A 21,366-nucleotide genomic window follows, 5' to 3' on the forward strand; every position below is an offset into this window, starting at 1 on the left:
TAAACTAACCATACTTAACCAGCACAGCATTGCTCCTGTAATGAGAGAAATAGTTGTGATATCCTTTTAAACGTAAATCTTGTCCTTCCGTGATTCGTGGATAATACCCTGACATATAAATTTTGAATTTCATTTAAACCTCTTCATATCTTTACAACAAAACAAAATTGCGCGTTACAAAAAATGAACATTCTATATATGGTAGCGATTAATTTTTCTTCTTTCGATTAGAATTCCTATATTAAAAACCGCCCACGTATGCGAGAATGAAAGCAAAGGTAATATTACTCCTCACGCATCGTATTTGTTTCAGAGATGTACGACGGAGCACATTTGTATAATGGAAGTAGGATGGTTTATTTATTCACCAGAGAGGCATAGGAGTGTTCAATTGTGCCACAAAAGTGTGACACAGTATACATTGAGTTTTAGGTAAGGATGGCGGTGTAGATGGACGATGGTATACTAGGGAATTATACATGTACATCGAAGTATGGCGGCGACTTTATCAACTTGTACCAAAGAAGGTACGGAGGCTAATATTTCATTTGTATCAGAGATGTACAATGGTGCATATTTGTATCATAGAAGTCTTGTTATTGTACCACAAAAGTCATGTGTACGACCGCGTTTCTATTAAGCCAGAGAAGTATACACTGGTATACTCGAGGGATGTAGGATATAGTATGTACGGGAAAAGTGTGACATGTAATTTGTATCAGAAATGTACAAAAGCTAAATAAGACTTGGATATTTCAAGGTTTTATGTCGGAGCTGATGTGTATCTGTGAATAACTGCTTCCAAACTCAAGAAATGATAAGGCAAATAAACGAACATGTTTATAGTTGGAATCTCATTGTTATATTTCTATAATTATAGAAGGGGGTGTCCATAGGGTTTAATATCAAAGTACGCTCAATTCTTTAACTGCCGAGAAACATGGCAAGAAATGTTCGTTTACGTTTCAAGAACAGCTAAATCATGACGACCACCAGCTTCAATAATCTGAAGAGACAGGTGAAACTTCAGCGTCGTTGTTAAGGTATACTACAAGCTTACATTTGTTTCAAACATTGCTTTGTATTCTACTCACTGAGAAAATGGATACTTCTATCCACAAACTGGATTATGGACTAACCAAGACGTTTACTGTAGACACTTTTTTACTTGCCTGTAAAACATACACGTTTACAAATGACCAGAGTCTGTGAGCTAGTTAGTAAAAAAAGCTAAGAATGCTTGTACCACTGCTTTCCTATATACTAACACAGACTTTGTATATCACACCAGGGAAGTAAATCTGTCACATGCTTTGTCTGTTATCCAATGAATTCGACCATGTTATGTTTTTGTGTAAATATCTCTAGGGCAATATACCCTAGAATGTTTTTCATTGGCCGCGCCTCAGTCAGAAATCGGTTGTAATGTCATACGGACAGTGACATCATCAATCTTTACCAGAGTTATCGTTTCTAAACAGTCTCACTGTCATGGAGGTACCGCAATGCACTCTGGCAGAGATTGTGACGTTATGTCTTGAATCGAAAATGGTATCCTAATATGGCTTCTTCAGTTACAGCCGCTTAAAATCTAACTTTTCTTATTTCGATGATAAAAGTATCTTTGTTTTGTTTTCAATTCATCTAGAAGTTTAAGCTTTTGCTCAACAAGGTTCGAAAAAAAATAAATCTCATGAAATGAAAACTACTTTTAAATCCTATATATCTTAACAGATGTTTATATATGTATATATGTAACAAAAGAAAACATTCTCAAAATTGAAACTTTAAAGTACTATGACGGTCTCATTAAATACTCAAAGTCATGTTTGTTTGCTTTTATTTTGTTTGGTGGAAGATGGAAGACCATATTGCAGAGTGGTGGACAGCTAGGTAAAATAACAATACAGCACAAGGCGGTGAATGTTCAGAAATACGACCTTATTGGAGGATAGTGAACTTTGAGATAGAAAACCTTTCTAATGTATGGTGAACGGCCATATAGAAAACATTACAAGACTGTACTAGAGGGTTGTGGACGGCCATATAGAAAACGTTACAAGACTGTACTAGAAGGTTGTGGACGGTCATATAGAAGACATTACAAGACTGTACTAGAGGGTTGTGGACGGTCATATAGAAGACATTACAAGACTGTACTAGAGGGATGTGGACGGCCATATAGAAAACATTACAAGACTGTACTAGATGGTTGTGGACGGTCATATAGAAAACATTACAAGACTGTACTAGAGGGTTGTGGACGGTCATATAGAAAACATTACAAGACTGTACTAGAGGGACGTGGACAGCCATATAGAAAACATTACAAGACTGTATTAGAGGGTTGTAGACGGTCATATAGAAAACATTACAAGACTGTACTAGAGGGTTGTGGACAGCCATATAGAAAACATTACAAGACTGTACTAGAGGGTTTCGAAAAATTTAACCAGCAAAAATTACCAGGTATACGACATTGCGTTTTTCTTCCGTTTATTCCTTATCAGATAATAGTTTCTTAAATATCATATTCTCAGGAAATTTTCAGGAATATATAAATTGTCTCAGCAATACTGACTTTTTTAAACATTTTGTCAGATATCGCTATATTGCTTTCCTCGCGTCACCCGTAACCGCCACGTCTTGCACATGTTCTCCTTGCATACTTGTAATCGTACGGTTTCTATGCTGCAACGTTCTACAAGTTACACAAGCTTTACAATATAGGTGCCATGTAACTGTTTTAAACGTTTTAAAGTTTTTGTTTTGAATTACGATTTGTTCAGCAGGGAATAAAAATGAACTACTGGCTGTCAATTTTAAAAATGGATTTAATTTTGTTTTATTTGGTTGGCATTTAAAATACTTGCCAACAAGTAAAACCTTGCTGAAACAGCTGCAATGAAAAGCTAAAGAAGCAATGACATTTCCTTGTAAAAGACAGATCGTAATATCTAGTAGTCAGGTTTCGTTCCTTATGCAGCTTACTGACACCTGGTATCTACGCATTCACATCATCGACATAAAGCCGCCACATTTAATGGTAGTCACTAATAATACTATACCCTACCACATGTGGCGCCTTACAGTGAAGAGTCCGCGGGGAAATATCCCTAATTGTGGTGTAATATTTGAATCATATTGCAGAATGAAGATAAAAATATCAGTGAGACCATCTCACATGCTGCGTTGTCGTGCCACGACAAAAAGAATTTCTCTTGTAGGATTGTCAATGATACCGATACCGGTCAGAAAATGATCTGTTGGTCTCTATGGGCCTGACTGTGGAACGAGGAGGAGGTGTGTTAGCGCTATATCTGTGCAACTGTCACGAAATATTAACAGTCTATTAGACTTACCCCTAAACGTATAATGAATTATGAAGTAGATCGGCAGAGGAGGCGATTTTTGTGGATATCTTCCCCATCTTTGTGTGTGATTTCTGTATTTGCTATCTGCTATTTCATGTCGGTTGTTTAGAACCGCTTCCAAAGTCCCCGAACTGCTCAACTTGTTAAAATTGACAACGACAACACAATCGAATATTACAAAGCGGATGCAAGTACGTTTCAAAAGTTGGTCTTTGACTGACATAAACAACAACAACGAGCAACCATACATATCGTTGATTATCGCTACTAAGTTGTATTCTGTTCTTATTTGTACTTGTGAGTACAGGGAATAACACATGGTACCTTCATTCTGTAAGTTGTGAATATTGCAGTTGTTTGAAAGAGAGTATGAATTTACAAGAAAATTTTGGTAAAGATACTACTCAACATGTCTATAGGTTTCGTCAACTGATATTCTCTTACTACTGGTAAATCTATAAAAACATCTCAACATGAGACTACCTTACTATAAAGACCATGCCAACATGAGACTACCTTACTATAAAGACCATCTCAACATCAGACTACCTTACTATAAAGACCATTTCAATATGAAACTATCTTACTATAAAGACCATCTCAACATGAGTCTACCTTACCATAAAGACCATCTCAACATGAGCCTACCTTACCATAAAGACCATCTCAACATGAGACTACCTTACCATAAAGACCATCTCAACATGAAACTACCTTACTATAAAGACCATCTCAACATGAAACTACCTTACTATAAAGACCATCTCAACATGAGCCTACCTCACTATAAAGGCCATCTCAACATGAGACTACCTTACCATAAAGACCATCTCAACATGAGCCTACCTCACTATAAAGACCATCTTAACATGAGACTACCTTACTATAAAGACCATCTCAACATGAAACTACCTTACTATAAAGACCATCTTAAAATGAGACTACCTTACTATAAAGACCATCTCAACATGAAACTACCTTAATGTAAAGACCATCTCAACATGAGACTACCTTACTATAAAGACCATCTCAACATGAAACTACCTTACTATAAAGACCATCTTAACATGAGACTACCTTACTATAAAGACCATCTCAACATGAAACTACCTTACTCTTTAGATATGATACAGAAATTATATAATTACCACAAAGACCTTTTCATCACCAGTTATTAGTAACTTTATGTAGTTTCAAAGCCAAGATTAATATGCCGTATTCCCCTCAAGTGGTGTATCTAAAGAAAACCACAACACACAACAACAACCCTCCCAACCCCCATTTCAAAAGAAAGACCCCCTCACCCCACCCACCAGCAATTAAATTAAACTTTACTTTTATAAATAATAGGTGACAAAATGCAACTTATTTAGTCTGTCGTATGTTGCGATGCTGTAAGCTGTTAAAGTGTTTGTCATAGCTCTCTCACACCAATGCATACGTAGATGTGTATTCTTGTGGGAGATGAACAAGCTACGAATTAGAGCCGAACTCTTGTAATATGATTTTTGAATGTAGAAAATACATAAAAAGGACAATTTGAATTGTATTGAACAAAATCCAGGGTGATTGTGCCATTGGGAATACATAACTTAGCGGCACCTACACAAAGTGAGTCCATCACACATTTCACGGCTGTTTGTAAGGCTGGAACTAAAGTGACTAGTTGTCAACGTCTTTGATATGTTGACCAATGGCTGGAGTGTCTTTGCTTACACTGACCACTGTTTAACATGTCTGTGCATATGTTGGTCAGTGCCCGACGTGTTTTTTTCTAACACTGACCAGTACCTGGCATGTCCGTATTTATGTCCATACCATATGTAAGTGGGTGGGGGTGGGGTGTTAATTATATATGTCCGCCCCTACATAACTCATGTTGACCAGTGCCTGGCGTGTTGTTCTTTCGCTAACGAGTCTCAGGCGAATTTGAACATTACCAGTGTTTGAAGCGATAAGGCACATTATGACAAATATCTGAAGTGGCTGTACAAAATAAAGATCAGTAATAGACAATGACAAAGTGTGCTGAGCTGAAAAATCTCTAAAAACTGAAATAGATATGAAAAAATAAAAACCACCTTTAGTATCATTTCCATTTTTTAGTGACAGCCTATTAACGTTTAACTGTGTAGCTAAGCGACCATGACACTATTCGCGCCAATTAGAATCCGCTTGACTCAATGTCAACCACAATCCATATATACAATTTGACCGGAAGTGACATATTTTCCCATCGCCCATTAGCGTAGTTTGAGCCATTTAGGTTGATATCGATTACTTTATATTGTTATTCATGGTATTTTACAGGTCATTAGTACAGTGACATTTGCTCACTTTGTTCAACACATGACTGTTACATATTAGCATGCGGAGACACGCGTGGACATTTATACAACAAAGCACGCGTTCTATATACGGTTACACGATTCTGCTGGAGAATCAGGTATGTTTTTTCACGCCGACATTGTCTTTCCTATTGTAAATGTCCCTGATTCTCCTACAAAGCTACAAAGTAACCGTGAATGGAACTCGTGCTTCGCCGTATAAATGTTAAAGCACACAGTGAATCGATGACAGTAGAACAAAACGTGAAAAAAAATCACGGAGAAAGTAACCAGGAATTCCAGAAGGGCAAGCGTCATCTACTTGTATTTTATTGATAACCGCCAAGTAAATCGAGGTCTAAATTGGAATACTTTTCAATCAGACCATCAAGGTGACAAATAAGCCATCCCATAGTCTTCATCAACCCATGCTAGTCCTGTGTTAGAATCACTATCATACCAAATTTAGGTATAGCAGAGGCATATGAAATCAGAATCAGATAATAAAACGGCGTCCCAAAGATATACGAACAGTCTATAGAACGATTTCGTCAAACAAATGTAAACAAATATATCATCAACCAGACCATCAATCATACCAATTATAAGACTTTCCCATTAGATATGCTCTCGACAAGCATTGGTTCACAATCGTATCTTTACTTTGCGAAAACGAATGCACTCCTTCATATTTGAATGGCTTTTGATAGTATGTATAGTAGATAAAATCAAATAAAAGGTTTCAATTGAAGGGAGAAAAGTCGTATGACAAGAATGTTATTACTTATCACGTACACTTTCGCATTCTTCAAAATGCATTTATTTCATTTCTGAAGTGCTAGTATACAGTGTCACGACGCGACGAAGAAAAGAAATGGAAGTAGGGCAAAATTTGAAAGGTTTGGAAGACGGTTTGAATATGCATTGCTTGTATGAAGGAAAACCATTAATTATTGTTTACTATACTGAGCAAGAACCTGGCGGTGATACAATAGAAAAAAAAGCAGGTAAATTTGATTATCGGAGACATTGAATATTCTTATCTTTATCTTGAATACTATGAATTGTGACAGATTTGTTTTTGTAAAGTAATATTTTAAGTAATAATCGTTGTTTTAAAAACATGGAAATACGTCAGTCAAATAGCTGTTTAATTGCTGTATCTTTCACAATATTCAATTGTTGTACACTGTGTGTCGGATCATTGATAAACGTTATTTTCTTAACCTAATGCTATGATTGTTGTAAATAGATCGTTTAAATTCTAAGACAGTTCTCACGTAGAAACATAGAGGATAAAATTCCTATGAGGACCCGGAGTGACCTAACAGAGCGGTTCACATGCACTGTAACGTAAGATCTTCAACCTGCATTGTTCCAGTTCCATTTTTGTACGCCATGTTAGCTAAAGTCTTGCTCAGGGATCACTTTAATACACAATAACCCACATTCTTAGGTTTTGTCTAGATTTACAATCTACATTCGTTGAATCCCCTGAGATTTGGTTAAGAAGCATGAATATGGAATTAGAGAGATATTTTGGTGCTTTAGGTTAGTGTATTTTGACATTCACAGTCGCTTCCTAAGCTTCATGACATAAGCCCGTAGCGTCCTTTGTCCATGACAACTCATTGCTTGCATGGATTTTAATGTGATTGTCGCTGCTGAAGCAGGAAAAGGTTACTATTCTCCATATTGCCTTTCGTATCCTGGTATCCTTGTATTCTGACCTTCAGATATTAAGTATTAAATATTTGGATATATTATGTCCCTTCATCAATTTATTTAATAAGCTTTCAAGAATTCTTTGTTATATAAATGTTTTTGTATATATGAATGACTGTGTGGGTACAGTAATATACCTTTAGAATCAGCTCATTTCGTTCTAATCGAAACATAAATCATACATGATCCTGGTTAAATGTTCTATATTTAGACAAAGTGACATAGAATAAAAAGTTGCGAAAAAACTTTGTGGGAAAGGATATTGACTAAAGAATGAATTTCCCGCATCTGTTCCTGTTTCTCATTGTTTGTGTATGATCAATTGTATTTATCTCTTGAGATTCAGTCATTTAAGACACGTATGTACCAAATTGTTATTAACGTTTGGAAATTGTGTTTTGTTCATATTTGTATATTCCTTTCGGCTTAAGCCGTAATATCGTTAGTAGGACAGCTTTCTTTATCCTTTATTTTGTTTTATCACTATCAGTCCGGCTTTATGCCTAGTCATTCTCCTGTTTATCAACTTATTGAAATTTACCATAATATTTGTACTGCTTTAGAAGAAAAAAACACACTTGTATTATTTTTTGTGATATATCTAAAGCTTTTGATCGTGTTTGGCACAGGGGCCTGATAGCTAAATTGGAATCATATGGAATTTCGGGATCATTGTTGAATTAGTTCACATATTATCTTCACCAGCGTTAACAGAAAGTTTTAATTGGAAATTCTTATTCCGGTCTAGGTAATATCGACGCTGGTGTACCTCAGGGCTCAATACTCGGGCCGCTTCTCTTTTTGTTACATATCAATGATATTTCAGATGTTCTTGAGTCGGCCTCTAGGTTATTTGCAGACGATACATCATTATTTCATTCTGCTTTTTCATGTCACGAATTACAGACTGTTCTCAACAGGGACCTTGAATCTTTAAACCAGTGGGCTAAACGTTGGTTGGTTTCTTTTAACCCTCTAAAAACAGATGTCCTTTTTATTTCAAATTCAGTCAATAGTGACGGGGATCTAGATTTATTTTTTGACAGAGAAATTTTAAGTTTTACAGAAGTTCACAGACACTTAGGAGTAAATTTTAATTCAAATGGAAAGTGGGGAAGCCATGTTGAGGCAGTATATAGCTCGGTATGAAAAAAAATTAATGTTTTACGAAAACTGAAATAATTGTTAAAAAGAGATTCTCTGTTAAAAATATATAAATCCTTCATTCTACCTGTTTTTGAATATGCTTGTGAGGTATGGGATGGTTGCACTGTTTTGGATTCTGAGAAATTAGAGAAAGCACAAAGAGAAGCGGCTCGAGTTATAACAGGTTTACCTTTGTATGCTAGTAATGAATCACTATATTTTGAAACGGGATTGGAAACATTATCAGAGAGAAGGAAGACACGTAAGTTAAATGTATTATACAAAATAATAAATAATTTAACCCCTTCTTATTTATCGGCCCTTTTGCCAAACACAGTGGAGTTACAACAATCAGTATAATTTACGGATCCAACATGATTATATCATTAATTCTTTCAGACTCTCCCTAAGTAACTCTTCTTTTCTGCTATCAAGTTTACGTCTGTGGAATTCGCTCGACAATTTAATAAGAACATTACCATCTTTGAATGCTTTTAAATCTTCTTTATCTAATGACGCTAATTCTTGTCCTCCATCTTATTATAATTTTGGCGAACGTAAGCTAAATATATTACATACGAGACTCAGACATCAGTGCAGCTCTTTGAAAAGTGATTTGTTCCGTGTTAAGATTGTTGATAACTCATCGTATGCTTGTGGACATTACTGTGAGGATGTTGGGCACTTTTTCCTAGAATGTAAGCTTTATGATAGGGTAAGAATATCATTTTTTCAAAGTATAAACATGTTGAACTTAGATCAAGTGAATTTACATCTATTTTTATTTGGAAATGAAAATCTGTCCCTAACCACCAATACAGAAGTATTCAGACACGTGCAAATTTTTATCAAATCCAGCAACAGATTTTAAGTAAAATGTACTAAATGTTAAATATATTATGTATGCCTTGTTAATAATATCATGTAAATATTTATCATGTATTGTATTAGAGGAAAAGGCGGTCATAAGTTGAAATAACTTGTGCCTAATCCTCTGCTCAATTTTGGGGCAATAAATATGTTTGAATCAATTTAAATCGATTTCTTTATCCAGCTCTAATTAATATAACGTCTACTGCAACCTGTAAACACACTTTTAGGAATTTCTCTTGGGAGCTCATTACTCGTACATACTTTTATATGTCGTAAACAGCTCGAGGTCGTGATAAGAAAAACAGATGATGAGACACTCAAATACGCGTTAAGAATTTATTTGGTAGCCTGTACAAAACAACACACACAAAATGAATAACACCTTTTGATACACTTTATATTTAGATACAGTAGAGCCAAACAATGAATTCAACTGCATCAAACAGCTGTTTCCTCCTTCTAAGATGCCAAGGGCATAAATTTCGAAAACCGAGGAGGCGATGGGGAAGCTCAGGAAAGTCAAAATCTATTTGGGGAGGTGCACGAGCCATTATCCGAAATGTTTATATATATTGATATCTAGTCCTCAAACGAATGTGTATGAATTAAAACGTGATTACAGATCAAGGCAAAGCTCGGGGATTAGAACGGAACAAACGTGAGATGTTTGATACTACTGGCAATAACCAGGGTCATACATACTCTGCAACAGGCTGACTACAATGCTAGGAATAACCGTACTTAGAGAACGACTGGCTGCAGTGACAACGACATGTCTTTGTGTCTTGAGAGACACTACAGACATCCTATATAACAAAAGGAAGGAAAACACTGGTGACATTTAACGTTTAATAGCAAGAGCAGATGTTCCTCTGGGTGGGTATTTTCCAAATTAATTTATCTTAAAGTAGCTCCTTAGAAAAGAGCTCGTTCAAACGCATAAGCATCTTATGATATATTATTTCATTTCCATAAGTCATTTTTTTGAAAAGACATATTAAAGATTTGTTTTCAGTTTTAAAGAAATAGACGTATAACTTGATTATATTATAAACTTTTCCTAAACCGAGTTCCTTGGGGTTATATAGCAACTTAACTAAACAGCCAATGGAGGCTCTTTATTGATGTGTGATTGTTGCAAGGAAGGTTTTTGTCTTTCGGTATTCTTGTCGTGACAATATTTAAAGAATACTTCGTTGAAAATTTTGATCCGATTGATTACTTAATCGCAACTCATCGATATCAAAATCAAATTCTAAAGGATAGATCACCAGAGAAAACACTGAAAGATAAAGGAACTATTATCTCGTGTTTCATTTACCTTGTTCTCCTTTGGGAACGTGACATAGTTAGTGACTTATATGGCGGTTGTTGTCGACGAAACAGAAGACGTGCACACTTCCGAAATAACTGGTCTTATTCTCATTGTACTTTTTATGGGTTTTCTGTGAATCTGTTTTTACGCCCCTGGATAGAATTATTGGAGGCATGTTGTTCTGTGCTGTTTGTTTGTCTGTGTCAACTTTAACCTTGACCATAACTATTGCACATTAAGAGGCAGGACTTTCATATTTGACCTGTGTTTTCCTTGTGACAAGACCTTTCCGACGGTACTAAAATTTTTAACCATTTGATCTTGAGCGTTACCTTTGACCTACATTTGAAAATAAAAAAAATCACAACCACAATGAAGAGATCAGTGTGCATGCAATAAGCACATGCATTTCACAGTACAGTTTTAATGTCCCACTTCAGATTTGTTTTGAAACAGAGGGCATCGTTTCATTAACACATCTTGCTGTGTTTTATTTTGTTTTGTACTTTTTTTCTGACAGTTAATTATCAAAATAGTGAACACTTGCATCTCATGGTATTGAATACATTGACCACGTGGTCCATTGATTTCTGATAACACAGAAACAAGGTTTCCCATCACTCATCAAGACATTTTCACGCCATATCGATAACAATCACTTGTTACATCATAATGTAATCTACAAGTGCATGACATTCCGCATCATCTGAAGATGTCACGAGTATTCACTGAATAGCACGGGAATCGTGTTATAAATCATGCATAACAATGCAATATTCTTATAAATATCAAAATAATGATACTAACTTCATTGTGGACCAGAATGCTGGAAAAGATTTCATATTGGCATGTACAACTCGGGAATGTTGACAGTGTTCTTCAAAAGAGCCATGCTGTTGGAGCTAATAGCTAGTATAACAGAGAAGGACATCCATTACAGTGATAATGAACTGCTCCATTAGTAATACACCAAAGAGCTGTGTTGACATTCCAGATTATACCGCACTTCTTTGTTGCTATGCATTTACAGTGATACGGTCGTACAGACAGAACCCTACTAACCCAATGGACAAGCAGATTGCTATCCAACAGAACGACGACTACCTTGACACCTAAGGTGCTGGATGTTGTCAAGGTATAATTGTCACGAGAACCTCTGCTGTCTGGGACTGACTCACAACTTTACGTAAAATTTGAAATTACCTTTTTCCTATTTAATGTGACAACTTAAAGAGCACATCTTGTCTGTTCCAAAATCCAAAATGATTTTCATTTCTCAATAGAAATAGACACTACAACGTTTTACATATACTCTGTAAAATAAGTGAATTTGCTCCCTAAGAAGACTAACTAGGCCTTGTTAACGAGTATATATATCAGAATATCCCAGACATTCATTTAAATATGGGCGTCTCCATATTTAAACGGCAATGATATTTCACATTATTGAACAATGTTATTGAAGAAGGCACCAGAACAATATTCAGTCGCGGAAGATTGAAAAGATCGAATTCACGGAAGAATGGTTGATACAATGATAAATTTGGTTTTAATTCTCCTTTATGGATTCTGAAAGTAAACGGATGATGAACAATGCAAACTATGATGATGGCCATATATTAGTGACTTTAATGGCCTATTGTAGATTAATTCTGATTGATCTGGACACGTGAACTGTTGGACTGTGGTGTATGGATTAGCAGGATGACAGACACTGTGAGGACAGCTAAAAGCATTTGATTGTAATAACGGAGCAAGTTAATTCAACAGTGGGCTGGGAATGATGATATGATGAGGTACCCATCAGTTGGGGAACGGTACAGCATTGAAATAGGAAAACGATGAAGGTTAGACAGTGGCATTGTAATGAGTTCCTTTTATGTACCACTTCTGTGACGTCTGTGGATGTTTTTATATTGACACAAAGAATTACAACCTACAAAATCTTGTCAACCTCTCTGAAGTTGTCGAGTACATGTAACGAAATCTCTATACAGAATATGTAGACATGGCCAACTGATTGAATAAATAATTAAGAGGTGATAAACGATACACAGAAAGGTAAATAATTAATTGGGAGGAATACTAAAAAGCTCCGAAATGTATCATCACAACAAAAATAACAAGGATGTTTATACATATGACAAGTGACAAAACGGCACATGTTGTTATTGTAACAAAAATCCAGAACCACGTGTTTAGGGCGGGTGTACCACGTGGATATGATATCAGCTTCTGATGTCACAAATGACAATACTGGATTGATGACTTGGTAGTGAGGCCATCTGTGCCACAGAGAGCAGTACCTTCAGATGAGATAAAGATGATCCGAGTTTTATGACATTATTTGCAATATATAACGGATACAAGAGAATGGTAGTGTTTCATATCCTTAATAGGCTGACATCGAATATATCCGGTGTTTGTGATCTGTCTACAGTCGTCATTGACCACCACTTTATAATTATCAATCATTGCTTCACGGTGTAAAACCTCCCCTGATATTTCCTATGCATTGATTTGTTCTTTTGTAATTCCTATGGAATATACACTGTTTAGAAATTAATGTGACAGGAAACAGAAGTCAACGTGGCTTAGGAGAAGGAACAGCGTTACAGGTAAGCTGTATTTATCTTTACATTTCATATCAATATATCATCATTTAAATACATAAATGGGGTAAAGATATAAATTGTCGTACACATGTTTGACAGATATGGTTTTATTATTATTTTTTTGTTCAATATAACATAAAAACCTGTAAACATCTGCTGCAGTTTGATTGAACCTCTAGATGTTCACTTAATTAAATGGCTAATACCGACAAGAACCAAATGTATATAGATATCATGAGGAATAAGCATAAAGCTGACTTGACACCGGACAAACAACTCCGTTAACATCAGCTATATAGAAATATACAGTGTATGGTTACCTTTCAGAACCATTGATGATTTTCTGTGAGTTCAGATTACCAAAATGATTGATTTAATTCATTTTCCAGCCTATCTTGACATAATAATAGTCACCAAATCTTACAATATACAGTTGTGTACAGATAAATGCTCCGCTGACCATATTACAAATGTCTCTCATTTCATCACATTTCTAATTTCAATAATGATTTTTAAAATGATAAATTAACAAAGTATTTTTATAAATGTTTGGATGTAAATCATCCGGTAAATGTGCAAACAAATAGTGTTTAAAGGATAGCCTCACAACAACAATTTTGGCATTTGAAAATTCCCAATCAGATGTCATTATCAGTAGTCTACCACAAAGTCACAAAATGACGGAGGACCAGGATAACTCCTGTCCGGATTTTATCAATAAATTGATCATTTAACATTTACCTGTAACAGTAGCGGACCGAACTAACTATCGGTGAATTTCATGAGCTGTGTGATAGCTTCGGGTACACATCAGATATTACTCATCCGATACACATGAGATATTTTCTAATATTCTGTTCAAGTCTCGAGGAACAGAATTTAAAAGCGTAAAATCTGTCTGATCACTGGGGAATAGTTTACCACTGTAACAGTCTGATCACTGGGGAATAGTTTATCACTGTAACAGTCTGATCACTTGGGATTAGTTTATCACTGTAACAGTATGATCACTGGGGAATAGTTTATCACTGTAACAGTATGATCACTGGGGAATAGTTTATCACTGTAACAGTCTGATCACTGGGGAATAGTTTACCACTGTAACAGTCTGATCACTGGGGAATAGTTTATCACTGTAACAGTCTGATCACTTGGGATTAGTTTATCACTGTAACAGTATGATCACTGGGGAATAGTTTATCACTGTTACAGTCTGATCACTGGGGAATAGTTTATCACTGTAACAGTCTGATCACTGGGGAATAGTTTATCACTGTTACAGTCTGATCACTGGGGAATAGTTTATCACTGTTACAGTCTGATCACTGGGGAATAGTTTATCACTGTAACAGTCTGATCACTGGGGAATAGTTTATCACTGTTACAGTCTGATCACTGGGGAATAGTTTATCACTGGAACAGTCTGATCACTGGGGAATAGTTTATCACTGTAACAGTCTGATCACTGGGGAATAGTTTATCACTGTAACAGTCTGATCACTGGGGAATACTTTATCACTGTAACAGTCTGATCACTGGGGAATAGTTTATCACTGGAACAGTCTGATCACTGGGGAATAGTTTATCGCTGTAACAGTCTGATCACTGGGGAATAGTTTATCACTGGAACAGTCTGATCACTGGGGAATAGTTTATCACTGGAACAGTCTGATCACTGGGGAATAGTTTATCGCTGTAACAGTCTGATCACTGGGGAATAGTTTATCACTGTTACAGTCTGATCACTGGGGAATAGTTTATCACTGGAACAGTCTGATCACTGGGGAATAGTTTATCACTGGAACAGTCTGATCACTGGGGAATAGTTTATCGCTGTAACAGTCTGATCACTGGGGAATAGTTTATCACTGGAACAGTCTGATCACTGGGGAATAGTTTATCACTGTTACAGTCTGATCACTGGGGAATAGTTTATCACTGGAACAGTCTGATCACTGGGGAATAGTTTATCACTGTAACAGTCTGATCACTGGGGAATAGTTTATCACTGTAACAGTCTGATCACTGGGGAATAGTTTATCGCTGTAACAGTCTGATCACTGGGGAATAGTTTATCACTGGAACAGTCTGATCACTGGGGAATAGTTTATCACTGGAACAGTCTGATCACTGGGGAATAGTTTATCACTGTTACAGTCTGATCACTGGGGAATAGTTTATCACTGGAACAGTCTGATCACTGGGGAATAGTTTATCACTGTAACAGTCTGATCACTGGGGAATAGTTTATCACTGTAACAGTCTGATCACTGGGGAATAGTTTATCACTGTTACAGTCTGATCACTGGGGAATAGTTTATCACTGTTACAGTCTGATCACTGGGGAATAGTTTATCACTGGAACAGTCTGATCACTGGGGAATAGTTTATCACTGTAACAGTCTGATCACTGGGGAATAGTTTATCACTGTAACAGTCTGATCACTTGGGATTAGTTTATCACTGTTACAGTCTGATCACTGGGGAATAGTTTATCACTGTTACAGTCTGATCACTGGGGAATAGTTTATCACTGTTACAGTCTGATCACTGGGGAATAGTTTATCACTGGAACAGTCTGATCACTGGGGAATAGTTTATCACTGTTACAGTCTGATCACTGGGGAATAGTTTATCACTGTTACAGTCTGATCACTGGGGAATAGTTTATCACTGGAACAGTCTGATCACTGGGGAATAGTTTATCACTGGAACAGTCTGATCACTGGGGAATAGTTTATCACTGTAACAGTCTGATCACTGGGGAATAGTTTATCACTGTAACAGTCTGATCACTGGGGAATAGTTTATCACTGTAACAGTCTGATCACTGGGGAATAGTTTATCACTGTTACAGTCTGATCACTGGGGAATAGTTTATCACTGTTACAGTCTGATCACTGGGGAATAGTTTATCACTGTAACAGTCTGATCAGTTTATCTGTAACAGTCATCACTGGGGAATAGTTTATCACTGTTACAGTCTGATCACTGGGGAATAGTTTATCACTGGAACAGTCTGATCACTGGGGAATAGTTTATCACTGTAACAGTTGATCACTGATCACTGGGGAATAGTTTATCACTGTAACAGTCTGATCACTGGGGAATAGTTTATCACTGTAACAGTCTGATCACTGGGGAATAGTTTATCACTGTTACAGTCTGATCACTGGGGAATAGTTTATCACTGTAACAGTCTGATCACTGGGGAATAGTTTATCACTGTTACAGTCTGATCACTGGGGAATAGTTTATCACTGGAACAGTCTGATCACTGGGGAATAGTTTATCACTGGAACAGTCTGATCACTGGGGAATAGTTTATCACTGGAACAGTCTGATCACTGGGGAATAGTTTATCACTGTTACAGTCTGATCACTGGGGAATAGTTTATCACTGTAACAGTCTGATCACTGGGGAATAGTTTATCACTGTTACAGTCTGATCACTGGGGAATAGTTTATCACTGGAACAGTCTGATCACTGGGGAATAGTTTATCACTGGAACAGTCTGATCACTGGGGAATAGTTTATCACTGGAACAGTCTGATCACTGGGGAATAGTTTATCACTGTTACAGTCTGATCACTGGGGAATAGTTTATCACTGTAACAGTCTGATCACTGGGGAATAGTTTATCACTGTTACAGTCTGATCACTGGGGAATAGTTTATCACTGTAACAGTCTGATCACTGGGGAATAGTTTATCACTGGAACAGTCTGATCACTGGGGAATAGTTTATCACTGTTACAGTCTGATCACTGGGGAATAGTTTATCACTGTAACAGTCTGATCACTGGGGAATAGTTTATCACTGTTACAGTCTGATCACTGGGGAATAGTTTATCACTGTAACAGTCTGATCACTGGGGAATAGTTTATCACTGTTACAGTCTGATCACTGGGGAATAGTTTATCACTGGAACAGTCTGATCACTGGGGAATAGTTTATCACTGTTACAGTCTGATCACTGGGGAATAGTTTATCACTGTTACAGTCTGGTCACTGGGGAATAGTTTATCACTGTTACAGTCTGATCACTGGGGTTTATCAACAGTCTGATCACTTGGGGAATAAGTTTATCACTGTAACAGTCTGATCACTGGGGAATAGTTTATCACTGTAACAGTCTGATCACTGGGGAATAGTTTATCACTGTAACAGTCTGATCACTGGGGAATAGTTTATCACTGTTACAGTCTGATCACTGGGGAATAGTTTATCACTGTAACAGTCTGATCACTGGGGAATAGTTTATCACTGTTACAGTCTGATCACTGGGGAATAGTTTATCACTGGAACAGTCTGATCACTGGGGAATAGTTTATCACTGGAACAGTCTGATCACTGGGGAATAGTTTATCACTGGAACAGTCTGATCACTGGGGAATAGTTTATCACTGTTACAGTCTGATCACTGGGGAATAGTTTATCACTGTAACAGTCTGATCACTGGGGAATAGTTTATCACTGTTACAGTCTGATCACTGGGGAATAGTTTATCACTGTAACAGTCTGATCACTGGGGAATAGTTTATCACTGTTACAGTCTGATCACTGGGGAATAGTTTATCACTGTTACAGTCTGATCACTGGGGAATAGTTTATCACTGGAACAGTCTGATCACTGGGGAATAGTTTATCACTGGAACAGTCTGATCACTGGGGAATAGTTTATCACTGTTACAGTCTGATCACTGGGGAATAGTTTATCACTGTAACAGTCTGATCACTGACGAAGTGTTTATCGCTGTTTCCGTTTGATCACTTGGAAATGAATTGCTAAACTCCCTGACAAGGACCTTCTTAAACATCTCGACAAGCACAATTTAGATATGTCGGATATGGGATATGGAATTGCAAGATCCTGTAAACAATGGAATATTTAAATACCATGACAATGATAGGTGAATTGCGTAAACATTCCAGGTTTTTTCAAACTTTTTCTTAACATAAAGCTGTCATATTTCCATGAAATGGAATTGCTGAAACACTTTGACAAGAAACTTCTAAATCTTCCCATTATGAATTTGACAGAACCATGGTCTGGATAAATTACAAATTAACCAATCCACGAGTAAATAAGTGTTCCAAAGAATAATATTTGGGATTTATTTGATTGATTTGTGTGTTTTTTAAATGGGCTGAAAGCACATCAATAAAAAATACGATTGCTGCCTCCTGCAATGAATCTTTCTGTGTGTTTATTTGTAATGCATATGGTCAATATCCTATACCCTGACGAACTCGAGTCTATGTAGGGCATTTCGTTTTGTTATTAAACGGAATTCCAAGTGAAATGAAGTGCGTATGGTTTTTGCTATTAGCACCTTGTGGATTGTGACCGGATGTGCCCTCGGCTGTAGCACAACCCACGCACACTACAGGCAGTTCAAGAGAACTGACAAAAAGCTTGGAACAGGTGACTTTGTTAACTAAGGAGAGACAATGTTTATAGCGTTTACGTATTTCTAGGATCTAAAGTAAGTCTCCTGCGCATATGACATTTACAAAACGAGTCTACGAATGAATAAATTTTAACGAGTCTCTGTCGCGCTTATACGAACTTCGAACATATTTATACGAATTCCTTCCGACATATCTAAAGATGAGAATGTTTACCTTCTTACATAACGTAAACAGGAAACTGGAAATGAACGCATAAAAACGAACGGACATCCGGTTTCCCGTTCTTGATGACGAGAGAGCGTTAATGTTTGGGAACGAGGCTGTAGAATACGAAGTACCAAAATGTCATTAGCAAATAATTATGCGAGCAATCAAGCTTATGACCCCTTTAGCATTTCACTATTTTAATAACTAGTGCGATATCAAGGTCCGCATAGGTCAGGTAATTTAACCAGAACATTAACACATATTCAGCCGTAATTATCAGCTGAAACATAAATTGGTATTAAACCAACGCCATTACCTGTTCACTCTGCTTTCAAGTGTAATGAGAAATCACTCATGGCCTACGTTATAAGGGTGTCTACAGCTACAATCGACACGTTGTTCCTCACAACCAAGGTTATACAGGTGTCTACCTCTACAGTAGACCCATGCTTGCTTTCAGCCCAGTGTTATACAGGTGTCTACCTCTACAGTAGATCCGTGCTGGCTTTCAGCTCATTGTTATACAGGTGTCTACCTCTACAGTAGACCCGTGCTTGCTTTCAGCTCATTGTTATACAGGTGTCTACCTCTACAGTAGATCCGTGCTAGCTTTCAGCTCATTGTTATACAGGTGTCTACCTCTACAGTAGACCCGTGTTAACCTTCAGCCTAGTGTTACACAGATGTCTACCTCTACAGTAGACCCGTGTTAGCTTTCAGGCCAGTGTTATACAGGTTTCTACCTCTACAGTAGATCCGTGCTGGCTTTCAGCTCATTGTTATACAGGTGTCTACCTCTACAGTAGATCCGTGCTAGCTTTCAGCTCATTGTTATACAGGTGTCTACCTCTACAGTAGACCCGTGTTAACCTTCAGCCTAGTGTTACACAGATGTCTAACTCTACAGTAGACCCGTGTTAGCTTTCAGCTCATTGTTATACAGGTGTCTACCTCTACAGTAGACCCATGCTTGCTTTCAGCCCAGTGTTATACAGGTGTCTACCTCTACAGTAGATCCATGCTTGCTTTCAGGCCAGTGTTATACAGGTGTCTACCTCTACAGTAGATCCGTGCTAGCTTTCAGCCCAGTGTTATACAGGTGTCTACCTCTACAGTAGATCCGTGCTAGCTTTCAGCCCAGTGTTATACAGGTGTCTACCTCTACAGTAGATCCGTGCTTGCTTTCAGCCCAGTGTTATACAGGTGTCTACCTCTACAGTAGATCCGTGCTAGCTTTCAGCTCATTGTTATACAGGTGTCTACCTCTACAGCAGATCCGTGTTAACCTTCAGCCTAGTGTTACACAGGTGTCTACCTCTACAGTAGACCTGTGTTAGTCTTCAGCCCAGTGTTACACAGGTGTCTACCTCTACAGTAGATCCGTGCTGGCTTTCAGCTCATTGTTATACAGGTGTCTACCTCTACAGTAGACCCATGCTTGCTTTCAGCCCAGTGTTATACAGGTGTCTACCTCTACAGTAGATCCATGCTTGCTTTCAGGCCAGTGTTATACAGGTGTTTACCTCTACAGTAGATCCGTGTTAGCTTTCAGGCCAGTGTTATAAAGGTGTCTACCTCTACAGTGGATCCTTGCTAGCTTTCAACCCAGTGTTATACAGGTGTCCACCTCTACGGAAGATCCGTTTTACTTCCAGCTCATTGTTATACAGGTGTCTACCTCTACAGTAGATCCGTGCTAGCTTTCAGCCCAGTGTTATACAGGTGTCTACATCTTCAGTAGATCCGTGCTAGCTTTCAGTCCAGTGTTATACATAAGGACATAAGGACATTGTGTTTTACACAAAAAACAACCGTGGGTTTCTCCTAAGGTGTCTTAGTAATAATTGTAATTGGTATATATTTCAAAAAATCGTGTAGAGTATCGCTTTAAAACAATTGAGATATAAAGCTGTTAAAGAGACTACTTAATACTTTATGCTTTGTCAAACCAACTCTTGCCTCCTGGGTCTGGGATAGTTGTTCTGAGATGAGATTGTTTAAAAAGAATCAATCATCCCTTCAACGATAACATCTGTGTATAATATTACTGAACTTCATTCAATATGGAAAAATACCTATATGCCGGTAACAGATACCTGTGTGGTGGTCTTAAAAGTAATTTATTTTGTGAAGATACGATGTCTATCACTAATTTGTTATTGTCGTGATGATAATGAATCTTAATACAGTTATTTTCATTTGTTCGCAATTTAACCAATAGGTTTATCAAATGATCGAGAGAACATTTGTATCCAGCCAGTTACCCATATCAATATACATCTGTAGTAAGATTCTGAACGTACTTTCTTTTATAAAACAGTAAATCGGTATAAAAAGTAGGTGCAATCTGAGCAACTAGACTAGAACT

The 21,366-nt window shown here is 37.2% G+C and overlaps 1 protein-coding gene across 1 annotated transcript in view; it reads left to right on the forward strand.

Annotated features, from left to right (window-relative positions):
• The first annotated feature begins 5,742 nt into the window (after positions 1-5,742).
• The window catches only part of LOC132552439 (regulating synaptic membrane exocytosis protein 1-like), a 69,307-nt gene continuing 53,683 nt past the window's right edge, over positions 5,743-21,366 (forward strand). Inside the window, exon 1 of the mRNA XM_060216606.1 lies at positions 5,743-5,820. Coding sequence (XP_060072589.1) covers positions 5,743-5,820 — 78 coding nt within the window. The remainder of the gene's footprint in view (positions 5,821-21,366) is intronic.

The sequence above is a fragment of the Ylistrum balloti genome, unplaced genomic scaffold (genome assembly GCF_031769215.1).
Source record: "Ylistrum balloti isolate Yb309-2 unplaced genomic scaffold, AGI_CSIRO_Ybal_v1 Utg370248, whole genome shotgun sequence".
In the NCBI taxonomy this organism is placed as follows: domain Eukaryota; kingdom Metazoa; phylum Mollusca; class Bivalvia; order Pectinida; family Pectinidae; genus Ylistrum; species Ylistrum balloti.